This window comes from Zeus faber, assembly GCF_960531495.2.
Source record: "Zeus faber genome assembly, chromosome: 20".
In the NCBI taxonomy this organism is placed as follows: domain Eukaryota; kingdom Metazoa; phylum Chordata; class Actinopteri; order Zeiformes; family Zeidae; genus Zeus; species Zeus faber.
The window spans coordinates 14,933,550-14,947,066 of record NC_137207.1 but is presented as its reverse complement, the minus strand read 5'-3'; the positions used below and the strand labels follow the sequence as shown (position 1 = coordinate 14,947,066).

General features: G+C 42.2%; 1 protein-coding gene across 1 annotated transcript in view; it reads right to left on the bottom strand.

Annotated features, from left to right (window-relative positions):
* Window positions 1-13,517, bottom strand: part of atrnl1b (attractin-like 1b) — a gene marked incomplete at both ends in the record, with an annotated part of 106,616 nt that overhangs the window by 48,101 nt on the left and 44,998 nt on the right. The window contains 3 exons of the mRNA XM_080021221.1: window positions 3,045-3,123; window positions 3,611-3,705; window positions 5,333-5,385. Coding sequence (XP_079877347.1) covers window positions 3,045-3,123; window positions 3,611-3,705; window positions 5,333-5,385 — 227 coding nt within the window. The remainder of the gene's footprint in view (window positions 1-3,044; window positions 3,124-3,610; window positions 3,706-5,332; window positions 5,386-13,517) is intronic.

Here is a 13,517-nt window from a genome sequence, read left to right as displayed (position 1 = left end):
CTCCCGCCCACCCCCGCCCCAACCTCCACTTCGCCCTCACCCCCCACCTTCCAGACGACGCTCCGCGCCGTAGCCGATGGTAAAAGGGCTGTTTCCCCCTCTTGCGTCTGAGACAGAATATATCTTTTGGACCTCGAAATATTAATGACAGCGCTCAGAAAAGTTTGAGGTGGCATCGGGCCAAGCGGGAGGTTAACCTGTGCTTGCAGCGGGAAAATGTCAATGTTGTTGGGTGGCGGGGGGGAGGGCGCAAAAGAGGAAAGACGAAGGACGGGCTGAGGGGCGGAGGAGGAGATAAATAGTTGCGCTGGACAACTGCAGTGTCCTTGTGAGTCTTCTCCTCTGGGGGACCGAAAATATCTACCTCGACTGGCAGCGATTCGCACGCTCGCAGACGGAAACGCATCCATTTTATCCGACTATTAACGTCGCGAGTCATTTATTACAATGCAAGGACGTGCGCATGTCTTTTACAATAAAGTCTGGCTTTCCTTCACTTCTGCCAACGCAAACAGACCACTTAGTGGAATTGAGTGGATGATAAATTAAAAGGAAAAAAAAATACATCCAGAGGAGCAACGGGGAGTTTTTTGGAGCAGGCGTCTCGGTGCAGGGCGAAGTACATGCATTTGCATTACGTTTAGTCGGTTCTCAGATGGTATAGGGGGCCTGGATATGACAGACACTAGCCTTTTAACAAATGTAATCCTCCCGGTTTGCATTTGGGCCCATTTGAGGCATTTGTCCTTGGCCTTTATTCAATTCTCCGCTTGGAAAAGGACAGGGCTGCGACAGATGAAGTCCAACGACGACAGAAGAATAAGTACTTAGGTATCGACACATGCGAACGACCATGCGGCCGAGCTGGCTTCTAAACTCGCCTCCGCCGAACGGCACAAAACCCTGCGAGAACGCTGTGGAGTGAGGCAGCGATCGATACTTAAGACTATATCAACAGTTTAGAAGCCGCGTTCGAGAGATTCGAGATTGTCTCCAAGAGATAGAAAAATTTGATCAGCATTGTTTGAAAAATTGCCCACTGACAGGATATAAAAGATCTGCCATCAGCCGAGTTGTGGATATAGCAGACTATCGAAAGGAACAGACGTGCTTTCACGGCAGAAACAAAATGAGCCTTCAGAAAGCTTTGTGGAGTAAGGCTGAGCGATTTGGGAAAATAATGAAATTGGGATTTATTTATTTATTTTTTGACCAATATAGCGATTGCGATTTAGTGTGCGATTCTTTTTTTTTAAGTTCCTTATCTTCTGTAGTATTCACTAAACACAAGCAATACATCATTCTTGAGCAGTGGCACTCAACCTTTCCCAGCTCAGGAGCCACATTAACAAAAAAATGTTTTCACAAGAGCCACATTTATGAAACGTCCCTTTCCTCCATCAAACCATTATGCATTTTTAAATAAGACTACTAAAATCTTAATACGGAATGAAAAGCATGATGTATGCAATAGTTGAAATGTATTATTATTACCATTACCATTTTATTAATACCACGTTTTTATTACCATTGCAATCACAAATTCATTATGTGTTATTATACACAAATTATGTCCAAAATGTGTAATGGCAAACCGAAAGTTACGTAGAGATCTACTACTGCGCATGGCTGCTGCGGTAGACGCCATGTTCTCTGGGATTTCGCACTACTGTGGATTGATGTAAAAGTTGTTTTTTACTATTTATTAACTGCCCGGAGGCTGTTGTGGCGCTTGGAGGATTTGAACACGGTGGTCTGGCGAGGCACGGTCGGGAGTCCGGTGAAAAGTTGCGGCTCCAGGTTATTATCTATATACGGTAATAATGTAATTAAATACAAATTATTAATAATAAAATTGCCAGTGGAAGCCAGGTGATCAGCCATTGATCACACGGTTAACACATCATTGATCACTACCAGGAAACTGATCTCTACAGACGCGCTCTCTCTCAAAGCCGTCATAGGGTGATGTGTCGAATGGGAAATTCAGTTTTGAAGACTGCAGACAACGTCCCCGACAAAACTGACTGAAATACTCTTTTAGAGAGCCGCAAACCGCTGTTTCACGTCAGCGAGAAGGATGTTGCACAAGCTGCTCAGCATCATGGACAGCACTGCACACCCCCTATACAACCCACTGGTCAGACAACAGAGTGTCTTCAGCCCTCAGCCCCGCTGCAATAAGGACCGTTACAGGAGGTCATTGCTGCTCACCGCAATAGCCACCTACAATGACTCCCCTCTCTGCCAGGAGAGGAAACTCCTCCTCTGAATGCCAATGCACAAGGCCCGTTTTTACTTCACATTTAACTTCCACTTTTAAGCTTTACCTTTCACTAAGTGAAATGATATTTTATTCTATTTATTTATTTTATTACTATTTATATATTATTTTATTTATATAGTTGTATTAAATGTATACGTGGATCAAAAACAATGTGTGTTTTTGTAAATGATGTGTGTTTTGTCATGTATGTCATTGCTGCTGCAACACTGGAATTTCCCTTTGGGGATTAATCAAGTATTTTTATCTTTATCTTAAAAGAGCCTCATACGGCTCGTGTTCCGCGGGTTGAGTATCACTGCTTTAGATCATGCGACATAATTATAATTATTATTTTTTAAACATTGTTGTTTTTTTTTTTTTTGTTTTTTTTTTACATCGCAGCCTTTGCGATTAGAAAAATGAGTTATTTTACATTGCGATGTCGGTTTGAATTCGATCGCTCACAGCCCTAGTGAGTGTCTTTCTCTTCGTTGAGGAGCAAAACCCCTACTGTACAAATCACACAAAACAACCCAACCAACATCGCTTACAAAGCACAATTCGATAGAAAGAAAAATATAATCGAGAAAAAGATCAATGGAAATGAATGAAGCTCTTGGGGATTACAAAAAAATGCTTTGTGAAATGAGTAAAATGTCAGTGTCGAGGATAAACACAAATCCTTCACTGGGAGCTTGTCTGGATTCTAACAATGCCATTTCCATCCGACGCTTCCTTGCCATTTGAAGTGAATGGGTCCCGAAGCAGGGGAGCCTACCTGTGGATCCCACCGACCAGGTGATGTTGAGGTTGAAGTTGTTGGACGCGTTGATGGACATGTCCAGGTTCTTGTTGGCCTGCCAAGGAGAACGTAAAACCAACAGGACCTTAATCTCGTACATAAATAAATAAAATAAGTACATTTGCACAAGTGGGGGGAAGAGTACATCATTTACAAGTCTATTTCATTTAGTCAAAAATTAAAATTTAGTATCACATACAACTTATAAAACTATTTTTTTTTTTTTTTCATTCCAGTCAGGGCTTGAACGCACTTTAACAATCAATCCATTATGTGCGGCACTGTTTTTTTTATTTTTATTCCTATTCAAATGCTGTCATTGCTTCGGCAAATGCGTTGAATAGAGTTATGTATGGTAATTAACATCCATTAGCTGTACACAGGAGCTCCAGTTGTACTTGAACCATTATAGGGACAAGTGCCGTCCAATTTAGTCATTAGAACACCTGGAAAAAGCTCTGTGAAAGTAAAATGATGCCTTTATACTTCTACCAGAGAAAAAACTGATTGACCGATTGACTTGGACCACACTTTTTGCTTACCTGCTCGGGCGAGGCCATGAAGTTGATGGCCGTGTAGTGGTGGTCGTCCTCTTGGATGAGGCTGAAGGTGAACTGGTAGTCGATCAGCAGGTTGTCTATTCAGAAAGGGAACAATGGGAAAACAATAGGAACTTTTCAACAAAGGCAGGGAAGGGAAAGGAGACCCTCCGCACCTGGTACCTCTGTTAATTTACATGAACGTGACATTGTGTGGAATAAACTAGGGAATATCTTGGCAATGGCGCTTGGTTGTTCGTTCAAACTATTCCATTTTAATGTCCAGAGCTATTGTTTATCCGTTGGTTCGCTCGTTAAATCTATTCCATTTGATGTCGAGATTGTTCATTTGAACCCCCGTCGGCTCATTAGTTGGTTTATTCGTTGAAACCATTAAATTTCATGTGAGAGTTTCATGTTTTAACAAACAGGGAGGTCTGGCCCAAACCACCAATTATTAAGAGTGCCCGGCTCGCGCGTTTGACGTGAACGAGCATGTACTACGTTGTAGTACACAGCAACTGAGGCTTTATAACAATAAAGATCAGTGGGGGGGGGGGGTGTATATATATATCAGAGTCCCAAGGTGAACACTCATTGAGACGGATTCCAAACTGCGACATTTCAAAAGGGGAGTCTTGGTAATAGCACTGTTGTTCATGGGGGGCCAAGGACAATGCTCTGGGTCCAAAGACACACACACGCGCACACACACACACACACGCGCCCACGCACACACACACACACACACACACACACACACACACACACACACACACACACACACACACACACACACACCCCAAATGGGTGAGTGTAGATCTTTATCACCAGACGATACATGTGGATGTGTGGGGGACAGGACTAAACTGTACAATAAGGGCTGGGGGCGACAGGGGACGAAATTATATATCATCACGACATGCAGAGATATATATATATATAGAAAATGCGTCATCACAGTTTTTACACAACACTGACGATTCGCTGCAAATGAACGTAGAGATTTGAGAACATGTAGGACGTGAAAACTTTCGATTTTCCCGTGATTCCATGCGACTCTTTGGTCCTCTGAGTCATTTTTCCCTGACATTTGCCTCGTGTGACCAACTCTGAGGGTGAAAGCGTGAGTCAGCGAGTGGACGAGTCGAGGCTTTGCGACTCCTCCGTTTGCCGGATGGGGCCTCACCTACTCCCCTTGCCGCCGCTTATGACCAAGCTGACACTTCCCACCACAAGTTATTATCTCACCACGCCAGCGCTCCATCTGCCGCCAACGGAGGTGGATGGAGGATGAAAACGGATTTCAAAAAAAGGAGGGTAGGATGTATGCAACTACTTGATTAATCAATACAATTGAGTCATTGGCTTAATGGGGTTTAGGAAGGCTGCACGTGTGTGTGTGTGTGTGTGTGTGTGTGTGTGTGTGTGTGTGTGTGTGTGTGTGTGTGTGTGTGTGTGTGTGTGTGTGTGTGTGTGTGTGTGTGTGTGTGTGTGTGTGTGTGTGTGTGTGTGTGTGTGTGTGTGTGTGTTTGATTGATTGATTGAGGGAATCATGTTTTTTGGACAATTTTGACGCATGCTCACAATGGTTATTAGCTAAATTTTTATCATAATAATAATAATAAAAAAACAAAAATACAGAGAGACAAAAAGTTACAATAAGAATAATGAGAATAATATTTTGAAATAATCGTGTGTGTCTGTGTCTGGAGTATTACTCACAGTAGCAGGTTCCTCGGAGAGGGTTGCCAAGGTAACGGTTTTCTGAGTCACATCTGCAATGTAGAGAAGAGAAGGGAGCACGGGGTGAGATTTGTGGACAGACCGATCGCGAGAACCATTCTGGAACATGTCTGCCAAGAGCCAGCGCATTAGCGCCTGCTGTTGGCACCTCATTAGGTCTCTTACGTTTGATGAAGAAACATTTTTTTCCCCAACAGTTAATTAGGATTTTTTTTTCTTCCTTCACTCCTTATCACTTCAAAACACTCATTTAACAGCTAATTTGACATTTACCCCTAAAGGGCCTAAATGCCTCACAGAGCCAAGGTGCAGCGTCTTCGCTGCGACTTGACAGTCTGATAGTGATAAAAACAACAAAACAAAAAGAAACAAGTTTAATCCTTCAAGTCCTTGCAGTGAAAAAAAAACCATTCATCCAGGTAAATTTGGGTTATTTATTCAAAAAATACAATGCTGGTAGCACTGGACCACTGCCCAATCTTTAATGGTATTGTATAGTCATGAGATATATATATTCACACACACACACACACACACACACACAGACACACACAGACACACACACACACACACGGGGTCATGATTAGTCGACTAATTCGATGGTCAACTTGGGCACAACTTTTTTCCCCTGACTCTACTTAGTGTAGCACACGCATCATGTTAAAACGGCAGTGGTCAGCGAGGTAGGTGGAGCCGAGACGGAGTGAAGTGTGGCATCATTTTAGCCAAGCTGAGGTGACAACGATACAGCTCGTCGACTAATCGACTGAATTTCTGAGCCGTTGACCACAAAAAAAAAAAAACATATTTAAATGGCCATTCATGCCAATGTCCAGTCCGTGGAAAACAAGATGGGTGACCTTGATGATTACATTCCAACGGGATACGAGAAACTGTTGTGTCCTCTGCCTGACGGAGAGACATGGCTGAACGCGCTGGTGCAAGACCAAGCCATTCTTCCAGCCGAGGCCTTCTCCGTGTTCCACGCCGACAGATCGGGGGAGTCGGGGAAATCCAAGGTGGAGGCGTGCGCCTCAGCATCAACAGCAGCTGGTGTAACCGCAACAACATCAAGACTCTCCCGCTCCTGCTTGCTGAATCTGGAACAGCTGACCATCTCATGCCGTCCGTTCTACCTCCCCCGGGAATCCAGCACAGTCATCATCACAGCCGTTTATATTCCACCGCAAGCGGACACCGACACAGCACTATCGGACCTGCTATACAATGTGTTGTGCGGACTTCAAAACCAACATCCCGACGCGGCTGTGGTGGTGACTCGAGACTTTAACAGGGTGAACCTTAAAAAAGTTCTGCCTAATTTCCGCCAACACATGCCACCAGGGAAGAAAGAACTTTGGACTATTGCTCCAGACCGTACAAGAACGCATACAAGACCGTCACGCTCCCTGCTTTCGGGAAATACGATAACGCCGCCATCTCGTTACTTCCTGTTTACAAGCCTTCGTACATGGAACAGTAGTGACAAGGGACGTAAAGCAGTGGTCGCACCAATCAGAGGTACTGCACATATCTGTATATACATAATAGTCTGTTCCTGTTATTTCTTTTTTGTATTCCCGTTCAGTATATTACCTCTTTACTCATATTTTATTCTAATACTAACTGCACTACGTTTAAGGAATCAGTAAGTTCAGTTCGTTTAGTTAGTCAGTAAGCAGTTAGCTACTGTGTTAGTACTTATTGTGCACAATGTCCGGGTGTGTTGCAATAACATTTCACTGTATATATGTATGATTGTGATAAATAAACATCTTGAATCCAAATAAGCATACATATACTGTATACATAGACACATGTGCATATATAAACTGTATAAATAAAAACATACATAGAAATAAATATTTCAAGCCACAATTCTCCAGACAAAATGAATGATAACGAGGTGCCAGGACCTATAATTTCTCATGATGAGGTCTGAAATATTTGTATTTCAGAGGGAGTTATAATTGTAAACAAATTAGATAATTGGGGACTTGGATCTCCTGCACATGAAATACAAGATTTGGAATATATAAGCAGACAAATATACATATACATACATACTGTGTGCAATTCCATTGAAATAGCTCCGCGCCCCGGTGGTGGACCAGTTCTCACAGTAAGTGCCTTGGAAATTGCTCTTCAGTCAATAACCATTGCTTCCATTTGCCCTGTCTAAAAAAGGGTCAATAGCATGTGTCCATATTATCCTATGTTGACTGCAGTGCAATCCAATTCACAAACAACGTCCGCAAAAGCAAGTGATTGGTTTACAATTGGAAGTTCGGCAACCTATTTTTAGAGAATAGAAAAATCACGAGTATGTGGAAAATGTTTGCAGAGATGCTCTGTACTTTGTGAAGATTCTGTGATGGTTACATGTGTAATCGGTGGCACGCACACACAGAAACCCAACTCATACAATCTCTCAGGCACTTCAATGTGTTGCAATTTACGGTACTTGAATTTTCTACATTGTCTTTTCTTTGATAAAAAAATGGTGAGAGGCAACCCATATATACAACAGGCCTAAACAATTAATGGAACTGAAATAGCAATTTCAGCACATACGATATCTAAACCGTATGAGCTTGCTTGGGAGCTTTGCCATCATTTTCGTCCACCCACTGCCAATTAAAAGGAAGCGTTCTATCATTTTCAACATAGGCCGTCTTGAACAAATCCGAGTTGCTGGGACCACATTTTCATGGATAGCTGAATTATGAGACAATTATAACCAAAAACATGGAAGAAATATGTATTTATGATACTGAAAAGTTTGTAATAAGCAAACCAAACTGGATGAATAGCCTTTCTTGCTTCCATTTAACTTGGATAGAACACTTTGGCTTGCTGTAGGTTGGCTTCGGGCTTGCTGAACTCCAAATAAATAAAACCCATTGATATAATATATGTGATTGGATGTGAATATAACAATATATGTTGATGCCATATAAACATTGTCTTCACTAGCTCATGGAAGACAATGCAAACTAATGAATTGTTCATTTATTTATTTCATATTCATGTTGACTAATTGGCAGAGCTTTCAGCAGTCACTCATACAAGAACACCTACACACACCTACACCTGCAGATCAGTGCAGATAGAAAATTTGTAAATTGGATAAAATGGTTAAAATCGATTAATCGTAAATCGCTATTAATTGTTATTATGACATGAAGGCGAACATGAAATAAATGCTTTTTGACCATTTGCACAAGAAAGAGTGACTGTCATTGTACTTCTTCCATGAGTGTTTATTACCACATTTATGTGGTACATGTTAAATAGAATGCTGCTGCTTGGGTACTTGGATACTATGTAGTAACTACTTACTTCGAAAGTAAGTGCCCAGTTTTCTTAGTTTTATTTTATTTTTTTAAGCGTAAGACTGTTGCATTTTAAACCCCAATCTGCTTTGTTCACCGGAGTTCCTGCTGTCTCACGCGCATGCGATGCCTTGCGGACCAATTAGACGCCTCATCCCTAGGGGTTTGCCAACTTGCCAATCAGCCGGCACGGTGTAGAACAATCCTGTAAGTGGATATTGGATGGAGAGAAAAGAAGATATCCAACCGAAAGCATTTACAAGGACCGGAGGAGGACGGATTTCAGGCAATAATGTGACGGTTGAAGAGGTTGAGGAGCGTCAAATCAAAAGAGCAGCTTAGATGGCAACGTGTATCGTTAACATGGTCAACCACTAGAGGGAGCAGTGGTCTATAAGAACCTTGACAAAACAACCAGGAAACGTGAAATAAGCACTCGGCTTGAACATTTTAGCCTTTTTAAAATGACCATATCGGAGTCAAATTGAGTTTGAGCACGTTTACTAGTCAGCGCACACATTTTACTTCACATCTGAGCTTTTTCCTCTGCATGTTTGTCAACCCTCAGGCCAGAAGATAACAATTGTTTCATTCCGTTAACCATCCCTTTACCACTTATGCTTACTGTAGAATATTGGCTCATGGCGTTGTCATATTTTAAACTATAATGGAGTGTTTGATATCATAATATTCAGCAGAAGCGAAGGTATTCAATAGTACAAGTCAATAAACATTATACAGTGGGGCAAAAAAATATTTAGTCAGCCACCAATTGTGCATGTTCTCCCACTTAAAAAGATGAGAGAGGCCTGTTATTTTCATCATAGGTATACCTCAACTATGAGAGACAAAATGAGAAAAGAAATCCAGAAAATCACATTGTCTGATTTTTAAAGAATTTATTTGCAAATTATGGTGGAAAATAAGTATTTGGTCAATAACAAAAGTTCATCTCAATACTTTGTTATATACCCTTTGTTTGCAATGACAGAGGTCAAACGTTTTCTGTAAGTCTTCACAAGGTTTTCACACACTGTTGCTGGTATTTTGGCCCATTCCTCCATGCAGATCTCCTCTAGAGCAGTGATGTTTTGGGGCTGTCGCTGGGCAACACGGACTTTCAACTCCCTCCAAAGATTTTCTATGGGGTTGAGATCTGGAGACTGGCTAGGCCACTCCAGGACCTTGAAATGCTTCTTACGAAGCCACTCCTTCGTTGCCTGGGCGGTGTGTTTGGGATCGTTGTCATGCTGAAAGACCCAGCCACGTTTCATCTTCAATGCCCTTGCTGATGGAAGGAGGTTTTCACTCAAAATCTCACGATACATGGCCCCATTCATTCTTTCCTTTACACGGATCAGTCGTCCTGGTCCCTTTGCAGAAAAACAGCCCCAAAGCATGATGTTTCCACCCCCATGCTTCACAGTGGGTATGGTGTTCTTTGGATGCAACTCAGCTTTTTTTCTCCTCCAAACACGACAAGTTGACTTTTTACCAAAAAGTTCTAGTTTGGTTTCATCTGACCATATGACTTTCTCCCAATCCTCTTCTGGATCATCCAAATGCTCTCTAGCAAACTTCAGACGGGCCTGGACATGTACTTGCTTAAGCAGGGGGACACGTCTGGCACTGCGGGATTTTAGTCCCTGGCGGCGTAGTGTGTTTCTGATGGTAGCCTTTGTTACTTTGGTCCCAGCTCTCTGCAGGTCCTTCACTAGGTCCCCCTGTGTGGTTCTGGGATGTTTGCTCACCGTTCTTGTGATCATTTTGACCCCACAGGGTGAGATCTTGCGTGGAGCCCCAGATCGAGGGAGATTATCAGTGGTCTTGTATGTCTTCCATTTTCTAATAATTGCTCCCACAGTTGATTTCTTCACAACAAGCTGCTTTCCTGTTGCAGATCCAGTCTTGCCAGCCTGGTGCAGGTCTACAATTTTGTTTCTGGTGTCCTTTGACAGCTCTTTGGTCTTGGCCATAGTGGAGTTTGGAGTGTGACTGTTTGAGGTTGTGGACAGGTGTCTTTTATACTGACGACGAGTTCAAACAGGTGCCATTAATACAGGTAAGGAGTGGAGGACAGAGGAGCCTCTTAAAGAAAAAGTTACAGGTCTGTGAAAGCCAGAAATCTTGCTTGTTTGTAGGTGACCAAATACTTATTTTACCGAGGAATTTACCAATTAATTCATTAAAAATCCTACAATGTGATTTACTGGATTCTTTCCCCCCATTCTGTCTCTCATAGTTGAGGTATACCTATGATGAAAATAACAGGCCTCTCTCATCTTTTTAAGTGGGAGAACTTGCACAATTGGTGGCTGACGAAATACTTTTTTTGCCCCACTGTATGTATGAGTGTAACTGAGTGATTGTGCAATAATGGCTGAGCAAAATGGAAAGAACTTTTTTGTTATTCGGTTCGTTTTCACCCATAAAACAAGAATAGACAAAAGATTTATTTCAATAATTAACTCGAAAATAAGTCTCTCTCTCCCGAGTCTCTCGCTACAATTCTCTACCATCACTTAGATAAATCACCCAATTGACAAGAAGACATTCAGTCAATGGTGACCATGGATACTATATGTATCTTCTTTTAAATCTGCTTTTTATGTCTCCTTCTCCTTCTGACTTCCAGACCATTTCATTTTTTTGCAGCAGATCTTGTGGTGTCCTCCTCTGGATATTTTTAATGCGTGTATCATTTCCTGTCGACACTCAGAATGTGGAGGGTCTCACTGTCTGAAGTCATGCTCCCTGGTTTAATTCAGGATTGTTCGGGTCAATCCCAATAAAAAATAAATAAATAATAAATAAATAAAAAAAGATTACAAGGATTTTAACTATTTCACCCTAAAATATGTACAGTAGCTTTAATGAGACACAGGATAAAGTGTTCCTGAGCAGGCAGATAACACCGCACACGCACACATGCGCGTGTGCGCACGTGCGCGCACACACACACACACACACACACACACACACACACACACACACACACACACTTAGAGTGGCACGTAATGCCACAACGCTATGTTTTATCTTAATTTAATCTACACCTGCACACATCTGGGCTCGGAGCGACCCCCCGCACTGTATCATAATTCGATCTACACTCGCTGTGGACAATTGTGTGTGCTCTGATTTAATGGTCAATGCACTGCTACACCCTGCACACACAGCCACCTCCACCTCCCTCACAGGATAAAGAACTGGTGGGGGTAGTTTATTATAAATAGAGCACAGCATTAATTTCCTCTATTCACCACCAAGGCCCGGTAAAATGCCTTTAATGGGGAGACGCAGCAGCCGTCAATGTTTCCCACTTCCCAAAGGCAATTATATTCCGCAACCACCAACCCCTTCCCTTCCATCAATGCACGATTATGAAAAGGTCTTAATGGTGCAACGAGTGCGTAAGTGCCAGGTCGTTCCCAAACAATTCGCTGTTTTTGACCGACTATTTGAAGTGGACGGAATGAATTGAATCCTCAACCAAAAACGATTCGTGCGTTTGAGTCTTGAGTCCGATCGGGCGCTGCAAACCGTATCGTGCAGACATTACGCATGGCAACATGGACATTTAAGTCCAAGTTAAATCTTTGTCAGGTAAAACTTTTTATAATTTTATTTGAGATAGTTTAGATTTAAATGCCGTATTCATTCAAAACGGGACACAAGATTTGATTGCCACCATTCTGTAATTTACGGGATGGGTGGCACTTTGATTTCTTCAAAGAATATTAATAAATCAAAGCAGATGATAGAGGATATAATTTTTAATTCCCTTTGAAGTGGATCGAATGGAGTTTGTACCGGGACCCTTAAGTTTACTGTTTACTGTTGCCAATAGTTTCCTATGCCAATACCCACTAATTAGAATGGTATAAATATACCACCATACCACCACATGCATAGAATTACACTTTGTATATTCTGTATACTCTAGATTTTTGGCTATTTGTGTGCTGTGTTTCTGGCTATTTCTATATATTTTATTAATTTAATATTTTATATTCTATTTTTCATTTTTTCCATTATTTTTATGATAATTGTCTATATAGCAATGCACCAATCCTCACCATGATTTTTTTGTATATGAAAATGTACTTGGTGGAACCGATTCTGATTCTATTTCTGAAATGGAAAAAATGCCAATTCTGGGTTCTTGGCTCAGCGTTTCTCCTTAAGCCCAGAATCAGTCCATCATGTTTATGACGGTTTGAAGCATCAGAACGCTGCCAGGCGTCGAACGTTTAAAACCGTTCGCACCGCCGGGGTGAGTGAAATCACATGGCTCCAGTCAGTCGGCGGGGTGACTGACTCTATAAACGCGGCATGGATAACACGTGATTCAATTCAAAGGGATATTCTGAGAAAAGGACTATTGCAAAATTTACATGAGGGGGGTGTATGGGCCACAGGAGTGCGTCCACACAGTTTTGCAGGCGCTGCAGTTTTGATCTCACTACAAAGTGTAGAGGGATACTTTGAGGGGGGAAAAAAGCAAAGAAAATTGTTGAAGTTGGGTGTGTGTGTGTGTGTGTGTGTGTGTGTGGGTGTGTGTGTGTGTGTGTGTGTGTGTGTGTGTGTGTGGGTGTGTGTGTGTGTGTGTGTGTGTGTGTGTGGGTGTGTGTGTGTGTGTCTCAGCCTGCCGATGACCCCCCTCCATAACTCTGGCCCCATTAGCGGTATTAAAAACACCATCCGACCTGCTGAGCTCCAAGATAGATAGATACGTAGCAGAGTGGCTCGTCCGGCTCCGGCAGAATCCATCGCGTCAGCACAAGCTGGACGGAGGTGGATCCCTTGTTTAAAAAACACAAGAGGGG